Source organism: Microchirus variegatus, assembly GCF_963457635.1.
Source record: "Microchirus variegatus genome assembly, chromosome: 17".
Lineage (NCBI taxonomy): Eukaryota > Metazoa > Chordata > Actinopteri > Pleuronectiformes > Soleidae > Microchirus > Microchirus variegatus.
The window spans coordinates 19,919,833-19,939,123 of record NC_139818.1 but is presented as its reverse complement, the minus strand read 5'-3'; the positions used below and the strand labels follow the sequence as shown (position 1 = coordinate 19,939,123).

Below are 19,291 nucleotides of genomic sequence, written 5' to 3'. Positions count from 1 at the left end.
AGCACAGAGACATGAAGTGTTATTAATAAGTGTTATTAATGTTCTCACCAAGTTTACAAAAAAATACTGCTTTAAAAGGTTCTGACATCACGGCCCGCAAAAAAAACACCAGAATAACTTCATGTTTTTAGGGCGTTTTTTTTCCGTTTCACGGCGAGATAAAAATCTGTTCTCTTTGAAACAAAGAAGCAATCAGTGTTACTCAGTGTAACGAGTGTAATTCAGACGTCAGAACTGTCCCGAGGTCTGTAATCATTGACCGGAGCAAACGAGACAACAAAGTCTTATCATGGATCCGTCTTATCGTCAGTCCTGTGCTTACTTTTTCTTTCTTGATGAGGTTTTCCTCATCACAAACAACTCCTCCACTCAATTAAGAGTGAAATCATTATGCAATCCAGTGAAATCATTGTGCAATGGTGAGACGAGAGAGAGACGCAGTCATGTGATGACAAACCAAGGCCGTCACACCATGAAAGTCTTGCTGCTGACGTATTTCCCGCTCCTGTGCTTGTGGCCGAGGCTGGAGGTCTTGCGACTGCTCCTCATCGATCCTCCCTTCAGCCTCACGCTCTCCGGGCCCATCTTCCCTTTCTCCTGCGCCTCCGCCTCCTCCTGCTTGACGTTCAGTATGTTCTGGCAGTCGCAGGAGCGCTGCACCGGGGTGGGCGGGGGACTGGGCTCCCAGCTGGTGCAAAACCACTTCACGGAGCTGTAGAAGAGCTCCACGCAGCTGGACATGGCCGATACCACCCCGACGACAAAGTAGAAGCAGAGGAAGACCGTTTTCTCGGCCGGGCGCGAGGTGAAGCAGTCCACGGTGTAAGGGCAAGGGAAGCGGCTACAGGGGAACTGGGCCTCCACCCTGAAGCCATACAGGAGCCACTGGCCCACAAGGAAGCCAACTTCGGCAACGATGCGAAAGGCCACGTTGACGATGTAGAACCTCCTTAGACGGAGGTCTTCTCGATGCAGCTGCCGGGTGTTAACGGGGCGGTCGGTCCTCTTGTTGTGCTGGTGCATGGCGTACATGAGGAAGATGAGGGACGGCGTGGCGATGAGGACAATGTGAAACACCCAGAACCTGTACTGGGAGATGGGGAAGGCCATGTCGTAGCACACCTGTTTGCAGCCGGGCTGCAGGGTGTTGCAGGCGAACTCCTCCTGCTCGTCCTCAAACAAGTCACTGGCGACCGTTCCCAGGATCAGGATGCGGAACACGAGCATGATCAAGAGCCAGAAGCGACCGAGCATCGGCGAGTGAGCCTGGAGGCTGTCGAAGAGGCCGCCGAGGAAGCCCCACTCCCCCATGACTGCAGCAAACGGAGCGCAAGCTTTCTGTGTGGAGATTCTGGAGATGAAACCACCTGCACCTCCTCAGAGCAAATGAGTGTAAAAGTGAAACTTGAGCTGTATCTTATTGTCCCCAATTCATGACTCAAAGTGAGACTTCAGGCTAATCTGAAGGTCAGAGTTTAGTCCAAGGTTTCTGAATCAGTAATGAGTGTGCGGGGCTGGGGGGGGGTCACAATCCAATCACCTGGAAACAAAAAGTGAAAGACGGGTTATACCACATAATTACAGCAATTCAAGCAAATCATTAAATCTCTGTATATCTGGGGTTCAAGAGTTTATGAACGCAGGGTAAGAAAGATCACGTAAAGGTTGAACTACTTGCCGGTATGAAAGTCAGATGAAGCAAGATAGGAAAGCAGGTTAGGTAAAAACTCTCCGACGCATCTATTGCAGTCACACAGAACAATTCCTCACTAGTAAGAGGAAAAAAATAATAAATCCTGATCTTGTGGTTTCCCGTCACTCAATAAAAACGCCGTCTAATCCAGGCTTTAAGCTCCATTCGTCCACACCGTCCGTCTCCCTCTTTCAGAGTGGCTTTTGATTAAAGGTTCGCCAGTGATTATTATTTTCAGGGCGGCAACAGTTGAGGAAATTCCTCACCATCTAGAGCCCCAGATAGCGACCATGTTTACCCAAAGAGAGGCTGAATGTTGATGAGCTTTGCAAAGAGCTTCCTAGATGGCAGGAAGGATCTGGTCCGAGCAGTACCACCAGTTTCCCTGGTCACAAGGGACACGAGGAGGGGAAAAAAACAGAGCGACAAAAGCTACGCTGTTATTGTCGGAGTCCATGACATCAAACTAAAAAGTTTTTAAAAAATATTACATATATGGAAGAGTTTTAGAGGCACATGTAAATAAAATAAATAAAAACAGCATGAATTCTGAGATTAAAGTGTAAATTCTGAGGCGCTAATACTCTGCCATATAAATTACCAAGTAAAAGAAAGTAAAACATTTTGGCCAAATAATTATGTTGATACTATTCACATATTAAAACTGGTTGAATTGCAACTCATCTACACCAATCACATCCACTCTAAATGATCAAACTAAAAAGCAATAGTTAAAAAAACTATTACATTTACGGGAGAGTATTAGTGCCACGTGTAGAAAAAACAAAGAAAACAGCATGAATTCTGAGATTACAGTGTAATTTTGAGGCGCCAATACTCTTAAACTACTGAATTTTTCTTAGCCATATAATAGATATATCATATAATATATAATAGTAGATATTCAACTGGAACTCTTCACTGATAAACGACAAAGTTTTCCTAACTATTCACACTTTAAAACTGGTTGAATTGCAACTCATCTATATCACATCAACTCTAAATGATCAAACTAAAAATATTACATATATCGAAGAGCATTAGAGTCACATGTAAATAAAAGAAACAAAACCGCATGAATTCTGAGATTAAATAGAGAATTCTGACTTTTTTGCCTCAGAATACCGAGGCGCTAATACTCTGCCGTATAAATTACCAAGTTTGAGTTGAATTATTTTAGTCACATAATGTAGATATTCAACTGGAACTCGTCCCTGATCAACCAAAGTTAAACCAACTATTCACACATTAAAACTGGTTTAATTCCAACTCGTCTAATCACACCAACTCTGAACGATCAAACTAAAAAGCATTAAACTAACCAGACAAATGCGGAAATAAAACGTTACTCACCCATTCAACGGTCTGTCTGGAGTGAACCCATCCCATATGTGACCGTTGCTCCTCCCTACCTGAACCATAGTCATGAGAACCGAACTTGTACAGACGTACAAAAAAAAACAAAAAACAAATCAATGACGTTAGCCGTCGAGCCAGATTTTCACGTTCTGTACACACCGCACAGTAGATATCAGTACAAACACGTCAACTTTTATTCTTTAACATATATATATAAAAAAAGAGGGAACAACCATTGAAATATTTACAGGACAAAACAACATTACAAAAGAGAAAAATGTATGAAAACATATGAAAACATGTTAGTTTAAAGTGTTTTTTAAAAAAAATACAGGTGGAAATGGAACAAAGTATCAAATTCTAACAAGTTAATTTATACTTCGGATTACTTCAACATCAAATGATAAAAATTGTCTAAATTTAGATTTTACACTTTACCTAAACCTTAAACATCACGACAGTGGCTTAATTTTTTTTTAAATGTCATCAGAGTCGGAGTCGAGTTTGTAGGTCATAGGTTTGCGGGCGCGTGTGGGCTTGTCCCGCGGTGCAGCAGCTTCAGGAGCCACCTCCTCCCGCTCCGTCAGCTGGAAGCTGTCGTCCTCCTCCCATTTCTTGGATTTCTACATCAGAGGATAAAATAAATAAATAAATGTATAAATACATATGGCGCCTTTAAAGCACCTTCTGAAAAGAGGTTTCAGTGAGTGTGTGTGAACCGACCTTGCCGTTTGTGTTTTTGGCTTTGAGGCGTGACATCAGGTCACCCGAGCTGCTGTCAGAATCGTCGCTGACCACCGTTTTCCGTTTGAGGACGGGCTTCGCTTTCGCGACGGGAAGTTTGATATCGCCTTCAGAGTCGCTGGTGTCGAATGAAGGGACCTTCATGGCGGCAGACTTGGATGGAGGCTTGGGCTTAGAGAGGGCGTCCAGAATGGACGGCTGCTTCACGTCTGAAGATGAAAGATGAGGGAAAAAGCGTTGCAGAGATTGGTGAGATATGGTGTGTGTGGTTGTTTTTAAAGCAGGGGTCTCAAACTCTAATGACCTGATGGAAACACGATCTTCATGCCTGGTGTCATGTTTGTGACAATATTGCAAAATAAAAGGTCTTTGTTTTGATTAATAACGATATATAATGCACAATAAGAACCATATGTACAGCACAATCACCTGATATAACACCCATAACAAGGCTTTTATAATTATATTAGCGCTGTCAGTTTAAAGTGTTATTAACGGGGTTAACGCAAACCCATTTTAACAGTGTCATTTTTTTTCATTGTGGAATGCAAACTTTGACGAACGAAGACTGCTAGCTCCTTTAGCTTGGATTAGCTCAACATGGAAACAACACATTAAACCACGGGACTTCGTCTGCGTTGAACAGCACAATTTACACAAAGCAATATTTGCTTTGTGTAAATGTTTAACACACTTTTCTATGTTGATAAGAGTATTAAAATGAAAAAAGTAATGGTACAAAAAGAAATCAAGGGACATTCAGAATAGATAAAAATGTGCGATTAATCACAAGTTAACTATGACATTAATGCGATTAAATATTTTAATCGTTTGACAGCACTAATGTGTATTATAAATGGATATCAAACTCTTCTGATATACATTTATAGCTAAACTAAGGCCACATAGGTTTTCCAATACACTACTTTTACGTACTGTGCCTTTAAACGCATACTGCCTGAGATAGAACCATTTTAATGTATGTTTAAAAAAAAATAAAAAAATAAATAACTATGATGAAAACTAAAAATAAATTAAAAAAATGAGCCCACAAGTGCATTTATATCATTCAGTGTAGTCACTGTGGTGTTCGTACCTGCAGCCTTCTTCTTGGGTGCTGCTGGTTTCTTAGCAGCAGCAGGTTTTTTGGGGGCAGCCTCTTTTGTTTTACGCTTAACTGGAGCCTTGGTTTTAGGAGCCGGTTCATCTGACTGAGCTGCAAAGTTCCACAAAGGAAAACAAAAAAACAACTTAAATCTCAGACTCAACATCTCTAAAGCTCATCATCACGTGGATCACCTGTGCAAATACTTACAGCTGGACTTGCTTTCTGATTGTTTCACGGTCGATTTGCTCTTTGTCACTTTCTTTCTGCAGAGATATAATGAAAATAACTCTGAGGTAAAATAAACTGATGTGAAAGAAAACTATTTTTTCCCCCACCCTCATCAACATGTCATGTCATACTCACGCGGGTTCTGGAGCTTTGCGAGGTGGCGCTGGAGAGTCCATGTCGCTCTCGTCAGGACAAGGGGCAAAGCTGGCATCATCATCATCATCATCATCATCCTCACCACCACCACTGGAAGCAAGTTTGCGTCCAGGTTTGTCCTTCCCCCAGTCTTCAAAATCATCATCACTGGACAAAGTGTACTTTTGCACTGCAGCTGAAATGAGCGATAGATGAGATGGTTTAGCAGCTCTGCCACATGTTCAAGTGTCAAATAACCTCAGGAAATTCAGTCAATCAGTGTGGAGCTGAAACAATTATCCAAATATTAGTATTAAAACAAGATTTCTGATTGTGTTAGCTTCTTAAATGTGAATATTTTCTTCAGTTCTTTGCTCCACATAACAAAGAAATCATTAAAAGTGAATCATTTTCGTTTGTGGACAAAACAAGACATTAGAGAAAATCGTCATTTCCAGGTTTGACAAACGCTGATCAATGTTTTTTTAAACGTGTTCAGACATTTTATGGACCAAATGATTACGCCATTGATCCAGAAAATAATCGACAGTTGCCGCTCAAATTCAGTGCTGTAAATCAAAATAGTCAATACTCTCCACTTTCTTGAATCCAGTTACAAAACTGTATCGTTTGTGTATAAGCAAGTAGATAGTTGACGATATTTGCGACAATGGATACGTGGAGGGTTTTGAGACTCACCTTTAGATTTACGCTCGACACGCTCTCTGGGGGCCACCATCACTTCCTCTGACTCCATTTCGCTTGCTGACATGTCGTCGGACTCCGCGTCCGACTCGTTCTTAAGCTTCTTGGCAACAGCCTTGAAATTAAGAGTGGTCTGCTTCCCTGTCTTTGAAGCTGCAAGGAGAGAAGTCATTTATAATCCACAGTTTTTGTATGATCCTAAAAGTTGGCACTGGGTTGCAGTGAATTTTAAAAAAGCCAGTGCAAGTCTAAGTGCAAAAGTTTGCCCTAGTAATATCTGTACTAAACACATTTCTGACCTTTTTCCTTAGGCTGAGCTTTAGTTTTCTTGCTCAGTCGTGCAGCCAAACCAAGCTCCTCACTTGGAACCGTGTTCTCTGAATCATCTCCAAACTCCATTTTCACCACCACATTGTCACTCTGCTATTAAATTAAAAAAGGGAAACGGTTTATTTCATCTCAAAAGGAGCGCTTTAACTAAAAGTTTCACGGTGCAGACAATGTTGAAAAGACAGACCTTGGGTTTCCTTCCCTTCTTAACAGCATCAGCTTTCATGGCGCTGGTAACGCGTGGGATCACGCGACGACCCTGTGGAGTGGGCAGAGTCTCCTGCTTCACTTTCACCTTCACCGATTTGCCTTTTCCCTTTACAGCAGGCATTTTCTCACTCTCCTTCTCTTTTGCCTCAATGCTCTGGGAACAAGAAGGAACAAGATCAGGAGAGAATTGTGGAGGGAAAAGTGACGACAAATGCTCAGCATGGACGCTCCTGTGATATAGGTACGATGATCGCTAATGTGTTTGTTGTATTGGATTTTATTCTACACTACTGTTCAAAAGTTTAGTGTCACCTATACAATTTTGTTGTGCTTTCCATTAAAAAGTCAAACTTTCATTGATCAAAAGAGTTGCAAAATGAATAGAAAATAGTTATTAGCGATCGGCAAGCAAAATGTACCATTAGAACATTGGAGAGATGGGTGCTGGAAATGGGCCTCTATACACCTATGGACATATTACATTAAAAACCAGATGTTTGCAGCTAGAATAGTCGTTTACCACATTTACAATGTATAGAGTGTATTTCTGATTCATTTAATGTTATATTCATTGAAAAAAAAAGAGGCTTTTCTTGTATTGATTCCCACAAGTGCTCTATAAACAAAGATTGTGAATAGATTACAATCTGACAGACAAAAATAAAGTCTAGAGGAAAAAAAAAAATCAATACCTCCAATTCCTCAGAGAAAGCAGCAAGGTCTTCCTTCCACAGGTCAGCTGGATCCTTCTTCTTCAGTGAATTCAACTCTACCATCTATGGAACAATAGCCAGGTAAAAAATGTTTATAATAATAAAAAAAAAGAGACATCATTTTCACCATCTGTTAGCTTGCAGCATGGCTGAACATCACACCTTGGCATCCCTCTGTTTGCACAGCTCATCTTTCTTCTCTTTGGTCAGGTACCACATGGGCATGCTCAGCAGGTAGTTGTAGTCTGGCCCACTGGTATCCTCCTTTGCCTCCTCATCGTCGTCCTCCTCCATCTGCTCCACATTCTAAAGTGTGAGCACAAACGTGGAGACATGGAGTCTTATACATTTGCTACAGTGGAGGCAGATAATATAGCAGCATTCCGCATGGATGAAGCTGAAAGTCATTGGATTTTAAAGTGACCGACCTTCTCTTGAGCCTCTTTCCAAGCCTTGACGGGGTCAGAGTCGTAGCCCATTTCCTGGAGCATACGGATCAGTTCCTTCTTTGGCTTATTCTCTGAAAGTAGATGAACAGTGAGGACACTTGTGATCGAGGGACACAAACACATGCGACTTTCAGCACAAAGATACAAATCTATCTTTCTTATTTCTATGTCTTGTTTTAAGCCACTGCAACGAGTGTAAAGCGACTAACCGATGACCAGGGTGCCCTGAATCTTCTCCAGGATGAAGCGAGCCTGGTTCGTGAGCTTAGCGCTTTCTGCGCCCAGCATGCCCACGAGCCAGTCCTTTCTCAGCACGTAGTACTTCATCCTCAAGTCAAAGAAGTCCTTCAGAATATCCTGAACTGACTCGTATTTTTTCAGGCTGCCAACATGGTCAAACAGAACCTAAAAAATTAGAAGAAAAGAAAACTAAGGCTCTGGACAATGGTTTCTTAGAAGCAAGTAGGTTTTCTAGAAATGTTTGATGTGAGCGTGTATGTGGCAGTGGTTACCATGGAATTGCAGGTGAGTGGATTCTGCAGTTTGAAGATTTTATGGAGGCCAGCAGCCTCCGCCTCCTTCAGCTTGTCCTCCGCCATCTTGACCACAAAGCGGACAGTGGTGTCCGTGTGGTATTCCTTGTAGTCCATGATCAGAGGTTGGACCTTCTCTGAGCCGTTCAACATTGTCTCCAGCACGTTCTCCTTGTAAGTCTAGACCACGAAAACGCATGAAGACATAGAGGTAATCAAATTCAAATATGTCAAAAAGAACAGGATGAATGACAACGAATAACGTGCACACAGTGAGGTTTTAGTGACTCACCTGTGTCCATGTTTTGACGGGCAATTCAGAGATCTCAATGGTCGTGGAATCAATGATGGCGATCTCTCCGCTGTTCATGAACTGGTTGTTCATCACCTGCTCAATTGTGCCTTTGAATCCTTTGTAGCTCGGTAGCTATTGAATTTACACATAAAAAAACAAAAATGAATCACCCTCGTCCTTCATTACATGCTCAAGTGCAACAACAGCTATTGCCCGTCCTCACCATAGGCTGAGGCTCCTCGCCTCTGAGCATGCGGCTGATGTTGTTGACGATCTCTCTTATGTCGTAGTTTGGGATCTTGGTGGCCCAGCCTGTGCCGATACCCTCGGAACCATTCACCAGCACGGTGGGGATGATGGGCAAGTACCACTCGGGCTCTACGCGCTGGTTGTCGTCAAAGTTGTACTTCAGCAGGTTGTCGTCCACAGATGGGAAGAGGAGGCGGGTCAGAGGGCTGAAAAGAAAAAGCAAGCGTAACTTGTGTGAAACACTACACTAGTGCAGGAGGCCTGTAACTTTGTCAGATTATTTTCTGCTAACCTGAGCATGGTGAAGATGTATCGAGGGCTGGCGGAGTCTTTGCCGCCATGCAACCTGGTTCCAAACTGACCAAGAGGCTGCAACATGTTCAAGTTGTTGCTTCCCACAAAGTTCTGGGCCAAACCAACAATGGTCATCATCAGAGAGATCTGAAAACAAGAGTTGAGATTAATCGTCTGCATGAACAAAATTGGTTTTATTCTAAAAACACTACGCTACAATTGGCTATAACTCCACGGTAAACTACATGTGACATTCAACACTTAAAGAATCTTCCTTGAGGGTCACTGAGAGCCTCACCTCGCCATGGTGGTAGGCCGACATCTCAGCCACTGAGCCGGCCAACTGGGCCACCTTGACTTCCCGTTTGTCATTTCTCTTGAAGCAACAGAACAACACCTTCCTCTGGCCAGGCTTCAGACCTGACACACACCAAATGCAGACAGAAAAAGGGCATTAGCCACAAATTTGAGGATCTTAGGGGTTCAAATGTTCCTTGTGGACATGATCTTTTCACGCACCATCCACTAAGCAGGGAAGGGATCTCTCATTGTCAGAGTTGGAAAAGAGGACCAGCTCCTTGTTGATAAAGTCATTATAGGAGAGGGACTTTGTGGCCTGGCCGTACAGGTAGTCCTGTGAAAAAGACAGCAAAGGATGAAGCAAAAGCGAATAGAAAAGACTAATAAATCACCTCAAGTGTAATAGAAACATTATGTTACCTCGGGGAGGTTGAGCTCCCGGCGCTGACGCCTGTTGAGCATGAAGTTAGACAGCCACTCTTTACGCTCGTCCACTTTCTTTTTGCTAAAGGCCTGGGAGGAAAAAACAATGTGTTTAATACAGTCAAGAAGAGCATTAGGGAGGGGAAAATGTTATATATTCAATATGTGATCGTCATCAGGATGTCAAACAGATGGTGTAACATCTTACAAGGGTGATAGCTTCATCGTCTTCGGGTCCAGAGTACTTGAATGGGATACGATGTCTCTGCATGTCAGAGAAGTACTCCTTGGCCTCCTGCGATGTGCTGGTTCCCAAACCTAGATTACAAATTCCACAAAAAGGAAGAGCATATAAGATGGAAGAACTTGAACAGACACCCAGATCTATAACCACGTTAGTCAGGGAAGTGCTGCTTACTTGGCTGTTTCTACTACCACACAGGGGTTTGTAACAAACCTTTGTAGTATTTGATTTTCCAAGATTTGGTGCTGGCCTGGCTATCTTTCCATTCATTGAATTCAGGGATGCTGTAGAAGGACATCTGTGTTTTCTTTTGAGATGCCTAAAGAAAAAAAAAAGAGGCTTAATAACTTCATCACTTTAACCAGTTAGAAAAAAAGAAGGGACTGAAATGTAAATTCTCATCGGTGTGCTGCAAGCTTTTGTCACTAGATGGCAGTGTTGTCTCATATTCAAATACATGATATCAAGTCAAATGCCTTTCACAACTGTCTCTAATACAACGGTGTAAGTTCCTGCATGTTTCTGCACCTTGATGATGGGGGTGATGAACTCCTCCAGAAAGTTGTGACGCAGCAGCGACGGCCAGTTGTGGTGGATGAAGTTGATCACCAAGCCCTTGATGTGGGAGCCGTCTTGATCCTGTCACAGTCACGCCCAGTCATTTAATAATGAAATAAAAACAAATATGAGTTGGGTTTTCCGATAAATGATTGGCATGAAACATGAAGACACATTGAAAGCACACCTGATCCGTCATGATCATGAGCTTGCCGTAACGCAGGGTCTTGAGGGAATCTGGGTCACTGTAGTTCTTCTTGTACTGAAGGCCGAGGATCTTAATGACACTGTTGATCTCTGCGTTCTCCATAATCTGAGAGGGAAGAAAATGTCCCACTTTAAACTGTTTGTCAAAGTTACAGATGCATCCAAAAAGTCACTTCGATGCTCTTCTTTGAACATATTATGTTGGGGTTCCACCTAACCTGTTTGTGTGTGGCCTCCCGGACGTTGAGCATTTTTCCTCTGAGGGGGAAGACGCCATAGCGATCCCTGCCGACGATCCCCAGCCCAGACACAGCCAGTGTCTTGGCCGAGTCTCCCTCAGTGAGGATCAGCGTGCAGTTGATGGAGTTCTTCCCACCTGCCAGAGAACATGGTTATCACAGGACACTGGCCACTAATGTCTTCATTGGAATGTTTTTTTTTTAAACTTAGGCGCACAGTACCTGCGTCGTTGGCATCATCGAGTTTAGGCACTCCTTTGATTTTTGTGTGTTTGACAGCTGAGCATTTCTTGTTGAGCTGGGACTGAGCTTTAAACTTCACCCAGTTCATGATACTTTCCACAATCCCACAGGATATGGCCTACAAGGAACAAAAAAAGCTGGAATGAGTGAAATCTTGGAGATGTGGCCTTTTGAGGTTAAGACTGTGAATCCTGCCAGTGTTATTTTATTATTATTATTATTATTATTATTATTATTGGTACCTGTTTGAAGAACTTGTCACTGAGAGAACAAGTGGATCCAAAGTTCTTGTGCTGCAGTGTCATGTTCTCTTTGGTCTGAGAGTCAAAGGTGGGGTTCTCAATCAGACAGTTGACAAACAGCCACATGTGGTTCTTCACCTGGTGGAGAGGGGGAGAAGAGTGAGGTTCACGCATTTGTACGTTTTGTAAATCAGAACACTCAAACTTTGCTTGAATAGTTATGACAACAAAATTCAACGACTGTACCTGGAAAGGCTTGACCACAACCCCAGCTTTGTTCTTCTTCTTCACCACGTCAATAAGCTTCCCAACCACCTGGTCAGACACAAAGTCAACGTGCCTCCCTCCCTGTGGTCCAAAAGAAAAACATATTTCACTGAATAAATGTCAATGTTTTAATCACTGCGACATAAATTGGCCGGGAAAGAAGCCAAACATGTACTTACTGTAACTGCCAAAGAAAGCGTTACAGCTGCTTTGTTTAAATTTAATGTTTTAAAGTTTTAAATGACACTCCACAATTCCACACACACAAAAAATAAATAAAGGCCTTGGCATAGAGGTCACAACCCAACCTCTTTTATCCACCACTGCATTTTACACAAATACATACACGACAGAGAATCTACAACATACTGGAACACATTACCTTGGTCGTAGCAATGCTGTTGACAAAGCTGACTTGCTGGAAGCCTTTCTCGCTCATGGCGAGGCAAACCTCCCAGCGGTCATTGACTATCTCATGGATCACGTTGAGAGGACCACCGAGCTCATCCACCTTGTCCTTCACGTACATGTCGATATAGCTACGGAAACCCGTCACCTGAAAATGAGAGTGGTCATTTCAGATTTAAGCAAAACAGGCTTATACTTCTAATCAGAAAAATCATTAAATCCCTCCAACAACAAAGGCATAAACACTTGTTGAGGTCTCGAACAAGAAAAGATAATATATAGTAGTGTAACAAAACAAACATACTGGCAGCTTCTTGCCATTGAAGACTACACGGACGCCCTTGGTGGATCCAGCAATGTCGTAGGCCCTCCTCGTCATTAGAGCCACTGTGTCTTTGTCCAAGATGCTCATCTTAAACTTGGGCAGATCAGGTCTGAAGGTGATGCAGGTGAATTCCTCTCCTTCAAAGGGTTTTAGCTGTGAATCCCCAGTTCTGCCCATGTTGTCATACCAAGTCTGTGGGAAAACAAGATATAGCGTAAATATGAAACGAATCGCCATCAGGTAAGGATAAACAAAAAAGGACAAATGTAGTGTGGTCTCCTCCTCCTCACCTGCTTGAAACCCTTTTTTGACTCTTTGCAGGCAGTCTCTACAGTGAACTTTGTGCTGAAGATATTGCAAAGCTTGGCACCATATCCATTACGTCCACCTGAAGAACAAGTATTGGGTGTGAAGATGTGGGTTAAGATGCTACAAAGAGGATTTATAGATCACATTATCTAATCTGGATCAAAACACAGGGGCGGGTTCCTTTTAAAAACCCTCCTGATACTTCAAATGCGCATAAGGTCATCACATCCCCAGTCCTCAGACATTTAAGTCAAAGCCATGTGGTTTATAGCATTTGTATTTACACAAATCAATATATAATTGGTCTCCACATCAATACAATTAGTCTCACCAGTGACTTTCTTCTCATCGTCATCGTAGTTACTGGAGGTGAGGAGCTGTCCAAAGATAAGAGCAGGGACGAAGACCTTCTCCACCTTGTGCTCCACCACCGGGATACCCTTCCCATTATTCCAGACACTAATGGTGTTGTTTTCACTAAAAGCGTAAAAAAAGAAGAAGATTGTTTTCAGAATTGGTTCATTTGTTGATTATTTTTATCCAATTAATATTAGCTGTTCTGTCTCTCAGACCTCAAAATGACAATGTTCTCAAATGTTTTGGAAAGAAACAGTAACATATTCATATTTAAGATACTGAAAATTCCCACCTATTAAATTATTTAAAAACAAACTCTCAAACCAATATATCAGTTATCAAAATAGTGGCTGAATAATTGAGTTATTGATTAGTTGTTGCAGTCCTCTACTACATAATATATAGAATATTTTGAGGCCTTATCTAGGATATGCTGCACATTTTATTATATTCTACTCACATATCAATATTGACTTTGATGCAGGACATGCTCTTATCCCTCTGCTTATTGTCAGCTGCATTCACTGTAAGGAGAATATCACAACAGATTGTATTATTCTCATGAGCATGCAGTTGGAAAGAATACACACCGTCTATTTGGTTGTACACCAACATTTGTTAACTCACCGAGGATTTCATCAAAAATCTTGTAAAGCCCGGGCACAAATGTCACATCACGGCAATTGAGTCCAACATCCTCATCATACACCCACATTTGCTGAGGGAAAAAAAGTGACGGTAAAGATCACACATAAATTCATATGACATGAACCATTAATGTTTTATTGTCCTCATCGACATCCTGCAACTTTGCAGCGGGAGCAGAATATATCTAAAATAGTCCACTCCCTCAGGAGCTCCTGTGAGATTTACTGGCGGTCGCTGAAATCAATACAGTAGCTACAGAAGCCATCAGCTTAAAAGACACAAGCTCTGTCTGCTGGTGTTACTTCTTACTTGGGTGATAGGCTCGACGGAGCCTATGTAGGAGTCCGGTCGAAGCAAAATGTGCTCCAACTGCGTCTTCTTCTGGTAGATCCTCTCCACCGACATCCGCTTGGAATCTTTCTTTGTCTTTTCCAGCGGCTTGTTTTCAAAGGCTAGCTGCAGATGACACAGGAATAAGTTTCATGAACAACACAGCAACAGGACTCCAGTTTGTGATTGAGATTAACCTATAACCAGTATGCATCATCTCACATAATGAGCTACCTAACAGCTTGTGATTATAAATCTTTGACAAGACAAAGGAAAATATGTAAAAGCAATCACTGCAACAATCAAGAAACAAAACCCTAACACACGTTTCTCATTCATTTCATTTGAGAACATCATTATTTCCAGGTTTAAGAAACACTGATCCATATTTTTCAGCACTTTCTAGAACAAACGATTACTCAAATAATCGAGAAAATAATAGTCAGCCCTCGACATATCGATTACTTCCACCAAAAATTGACAAATATTGGCGTAAGAGTCGAAGAAACCAGTTAAACAAGGTTTCAATCATCTTTAAGAACAGAAAACAACAGTTGACAAACACACAAATGTGTCTCGTCTCCAAGTGTGTTCCAACAATGCATAAACATACTGATGTGTAGTAGGACTGCAACCAACGATTATTTTCTCGATTCATTAAGTAACTGGACCATAAAATATCACAACATGTTAATCAGTGTTTCTTATTCTGTGGCAATTACTAAAGCTGAAACACGTAGACAACTTGTGTTAATTCTTTACAAAATCACACACACAATCTGATTAATCAACCATCAACTGTACATGTGATACTCTTTATTTTTTGAAAAGGACAGGAGTTGCAAAATTGCTAATAGACGCTATGTGCAGTACATCAGATGCCCTTTATGTTAACTATGTCTCACTGCATTGTCCCTGACTAATAAAGATTTATTGAATTGAAAAATAAAAAAAAAGACGGCGATTAATTGTTTCAGCCCTAAAACATTTATTATTAAAGAAAACCATATTGCGATAAACACTATTACTGAATACAGACTGGCCAGTCACACAACTACTAGTATCATCACTGATGAACTATTTAAAATGACACATTATCATCTATAAACGGTAGAAAATAGAAAAAATACAAACATGGCGTTAGCTAACTAGATTAGCTTTGATCACTCATGCGCGTGGGAGGAAGTTACAACTTTACAGAAAGACTTCTCCACCATTTTGAGTGCGTTTATAACATATTTAACAAAAAGTGCGTTAATGTAATGCAACGCTGTGTTGGTTAACCAATATAAACAGCTATTGTTGAGTCAATGTTTTAGCCAACGCTCGTGTAATAATACCACTCAGTAACATACAGTAACAGCGAAAACAACCACGAAAACGAACGTTAAACTTACTCTCAGCGGCTCCGCCATTTTCCCGATTACTTGCAGCAGTCGAACACAAAACGACTCGAACAACCTAAAATTCCCTGTTTATGTCTACTTTAATTCCGTCGACCGCTGCCTCACTGACTGCTCTAAAAAAGTAAATGAATCGGGGGAAAAAACGAAGCGCGAGTTTGCGAATTCAAAACCTGGAGGAAACCTCTCCCGCCAGCTATTCGGACCAATCAGGCTAAAAAAGAACTCTGTGACGTTCGTCTACGAGGCAGGAAGTTAAAGGCACAGCCAATCACTAACGGCAAAAGAGCGGAAAGCCCGCCCACTGCGTGACTCTCAGCCAATCAGCTTTCGAGAAATACATTCACAAACAAAACACCGAAAGGCCGATTTTATAAGGTCAAGCACTGTATTTAGTATCTGATTATTTTATTAGATTAATGAGTTTATTGTTTGTTTTGTCCACACAGAGGAAATACATAATATAACATTATATCATATTAATGCGGGAAAATGCTATCCAACTTTAAAGGACAGTCATACTATGGCTTTATTGTCTTAAACGCAGAACACAGAAAACTGTGAGATTAAAGTGCTGACTTTCAGCTTTGAGAGAGTTTGCAGATGTTTATTGGGCGAGCAGCGTCACAATCCCAGTCCATTTACCCTGGAGGGTGTTAACAGTGGATATTGATTTGAACACCATTAAAACTGAAAGTCTGTGCTACAACTTTCTTTCTTTCACACTGTGCTGTTTGCCACCCTGTATATAGACTGTACACACGCAGTCCAGTGTGTTCTGTGCATAAAACACAAGCTTTTCCAACTGAAACTAATGCAAGTCATGCCTCATTACACTATTGACTATCGTGCCTCGTGTAATTATTAGAGAGACATTAAACCAAATTGATTTTTGGGTTTTAATATTCTTGAAATGATCCATAAATACAGTTTTTTTTCTTCATTGTGATGACATTTAATATCTTTTATGGCAAATGAGAGCGAGAGACAGAGAAATCTCACTGTTATAGTGCAGAAGTCATTCTTCACAGTAACAGTTCTAAAGAGATTATGCTGGTGATTGCAAATGAGAATACAGGAATATGAATGTGTAATATGCTCACGGTATAATCCACAGAGATCAGAGAGTGTGTGTCTATAGTATTCCTTCAGTATTTATGAAGCTACACTCAGCTATGTTTGCAAAATAATGTATATATAATATCCATCAATATAATCAAGGTATTTGAATCAGTCATAGAAACAATAGAGATGTTTTTGATGTTTTTTTTTAAAGGTATTTTAAAAGAAAAACTGTACTGAGCTGTACCTATTAATTGTTTTAGATCAGGGGTCACCAACGTGGTGCCCGCGGGCACCTGGTAGCCCGCATGCAGCCAATACGGTGCCCGCGGGCTCACTTCACTTCACCTCACTTGCATGTATCCATATGATCGCTCAGTAAAATATCTTTGATATTGTTTATAAAAACTGGTAATCGTTAGGAGTAAGCACTGGAATGAATGTGTATGCAGTTGAATGCATAATATTAATCATTTAAATGGTAAACAAACAAAAAAATATTATATGGTAGCCCTCCATATTATTTTTTACCCTTAAGGTAGCTCTCTGTCTCAAAAAGGTTGGTGACCCCTGTTTTAGATATATTAGGTTAATTTGACTTATACGCTTTAGTGCGCTATCATGTGTAGTTTTATTGTACTGATTATGTTTTATATTTATCATTTGATCATTGTTATGGTGTGTAATGCAGTTTAGCTTGTAGTTGTTATGTACATGCATTTACATTTTAATGTGTTTTGTAATTTTAGCATATAGTTCTGTGTTTGAGTATAGTCTTAAAGGTGCATTATGTAATAAATCTAAAGCAACTGGCCATAAAATATATCCTAATATGTCACAGAGACTCAGGAATAATGTTCATATAACAAACTGAACTCACCGACAACAACAGTACAGACAAAATATTTGCATTAAAAAAAATATTTTGCAGACTGCAAATCATGTTTATGTTTTGAAATCATGTTTTGGCATGTGGCGCCACCTACCGCCGTCTACCAATCATTGCAGTCAGTAGAGTCTCCGCTGCCGAGCAACCACGGGTTGCCAGTTACGTCAGGAAACGAAACCTAAAAGACCTCTGTATTTTGAATTTGAATTCTTACATATGGCACCTTTAACCATGTATATGTTTTATTGTTCATGTAAAAGCCCAACTTGGGTCGCAACCGTACCATACTGTACCAAACCGAACTGTACCATGATGGAAACTTTGACTTTCTGCAACCAGCAGTCAAGACTCGCCCCCTTGTGGCTATTCAATAAATGTTTACTTCCTGACTGGCCTCATACAGCACAGCAACCATAACCACTTTTTATTTTGATATAACACTTAATGCACACATGCTGACATATAATACATACACACTATTTATTTTATTGACTTGTTACATCACACAAAAGTTGCCATTAAAAGACAGAGCTGTGTGATGTTCTCTGGAGGTGCAATTCCAATTCAGCTTCATTTATCAAGACCCATCCCCCCCCATGACAACTCCTCTCTCCCTCATTTTCTCCATCCTCCCCTGTCACACATGCATACTCACTGTACTCAGTAGCTGCCTGAAAGCTATTTAGTGGCTAATGTGTTTCTCTGCACGTTGTGCTTTATAAAACCGCTTAGCTGATGCGTTCTTGCAGCAGTGGATCACCGTGCAAGCTCTGCGTCGTGTCTTTAATTCGTGTTCGGCTGATGTAAAGTCAATCAGAAGTACACGATGGAAGAAGCGGAATAAAGGACACGGGGAGGATTTTTTGAGCAGCGCTAAGCAAACTCTGGCCTTTAAAACGTCTGCTCCAGTCGCTATCAGTCAGAGGAGATGCACTAACCGGATTTATCTAACATTCGATCATTCTTATCTGTCTTCCTCTGCTGTGTTGCCCACTCATCTGACCTTGGCATGATAATAATAGGGCTGAAGAGCTTGAGCTGTAGTCCAGGATGTAGTGCAGTGTGCAGCAGATATATACACAAACACACCCACAACTGCAGCCATGAATGAAGGCGAAAAACACACTTTTATTTTTTATTTTTTTACAAGGTACAGGAACATGGACAGGTGAAAAATAAATGTGTATATGTGAATATCGTGCCAATGTATGGATATTGAGCTGTGAATATCTTTCTAGACTTAAAATATAATAAAGACAAGGGTCCAAGAGAGAATAGAATACAAAATTCAAGGGCTACACTCTTAGAAATAAGGATTCCAAAAGGGTTCTTCTACAAGGGCTGAGGTTCTACCTGGAACCGTTCGCTTCTGAAAAACCTTTTCCCGAAGAAAGGGTTTTTCAAACGGTTTTGGTAACACTGATGGTTCCAGTAAGAACCATTTTGATCCAGAGAACCCTTTAAAACGCCTTTCCTGAATATAGAATTTTAAAATGGTTCTTGGTGAAACCTGTATAAAAAAGGTTCTACCTGGAGCCGAAAAGGGTTCTCCTATGAGGGCAAGCTGAAGAACCTTCTACATAGCACTTTTATTTCTAAGAGTGTAGGACAAAGACATGTATTATTCCACATTATTATTAGAGTTTTCCCCCCATGTCTTGTCTGGGTCTTCATTTGCATGTTCCAAATAAATAAATAAACTAGAAAAGCACTGGGAGAGCGCAGACCTCCGCCAAGGCAGCTCAGTGCCTACAAAATAGCGATAAAAATAGTGATAGCATCTGTGAAAGAA

At 41.1% G+C, this 19,291-nt stretch overlaps 2 protein-coding genes across 2 annotated transcripts; both read right to left on the bottom strand.

Annotated features, from left to right (window-relative positions):
• Positions 1 to 465: 465 nt before the first annotated feature.
• On the bottom strand, positions 466 to 1,311 carry LOC310939556 (gap junction delta-3 protein-like; the record flags this gene model as incomplete). Its single annotated transcript, XM_083904330.1, has 1 exon — positions 466 to 1,311. The coding sequence occupies one exon, from the start codon at positions 1,309 to 1,311 to the stop codon at positions 466 to 468; it is 846 nt and encodes a 281-aa protein (XP_083760456.1).
• Positions 1,312 to 3,528: 2,217 nt separating this feature from the next.
• On the bottom strand, positions 3,529 to 15,560 carry top2a (DNA topoisomerase II alpha; the record flags this gene model as incomplete). Its single annotated transcript, XM_083903738.1, has 35 exons — positions 3,529 to 3,675; positions 3,776 to 4,005; positions 4,893 to 5,012; positions 5,112 to 5,167; positions 5,268 to 5,463; positions 5,967 to 6,125; positions 6,272 to 6,392; positions 6,490 to 6,666; positions 7,205 to 7,288; positions 7,388 to 7,531; positions 7,654 to 7,745; positions 7,884 to 8,079; positions 8,187 to 8,387; positions 8,500 to 8,634; positions 8,726 to 8,957; positions 9,044 to 9,192; positions 9,344 to 9,465; positions 9,565 to 9,679; positions 9,766 to 9,858; positions 9,977 to 10,086; positions 10,226 to 10,331; positions 10,541 to 10,651; positions 10,758 to 10,883; positions 10,996 to 11,153; positions 11,239 to 11,377; positions 11,502 to 11,639; positions 11,748 to 11,849; positions 12,151 to 12,324; positions 12,481 to 12,693; positions 12,792 to 12,889; positions 13,142 to 13,287; positions 13,628 to 13,691; positions 13,795 to 13,885; positions 14,125 to 14,271; positions 15,543 to 15,560. The coding sequence occupies 35 exons, from the start codon at positions 15,558 to 15,560 to the stop codon at positions 3,529 to 3,531; spliced, it is 4,710 nt and encodes a 1,569-aa protein (XP_083759864.1).
• Positions 15,561 to 19,291: the final 3,731 nt, after the last annotated feature.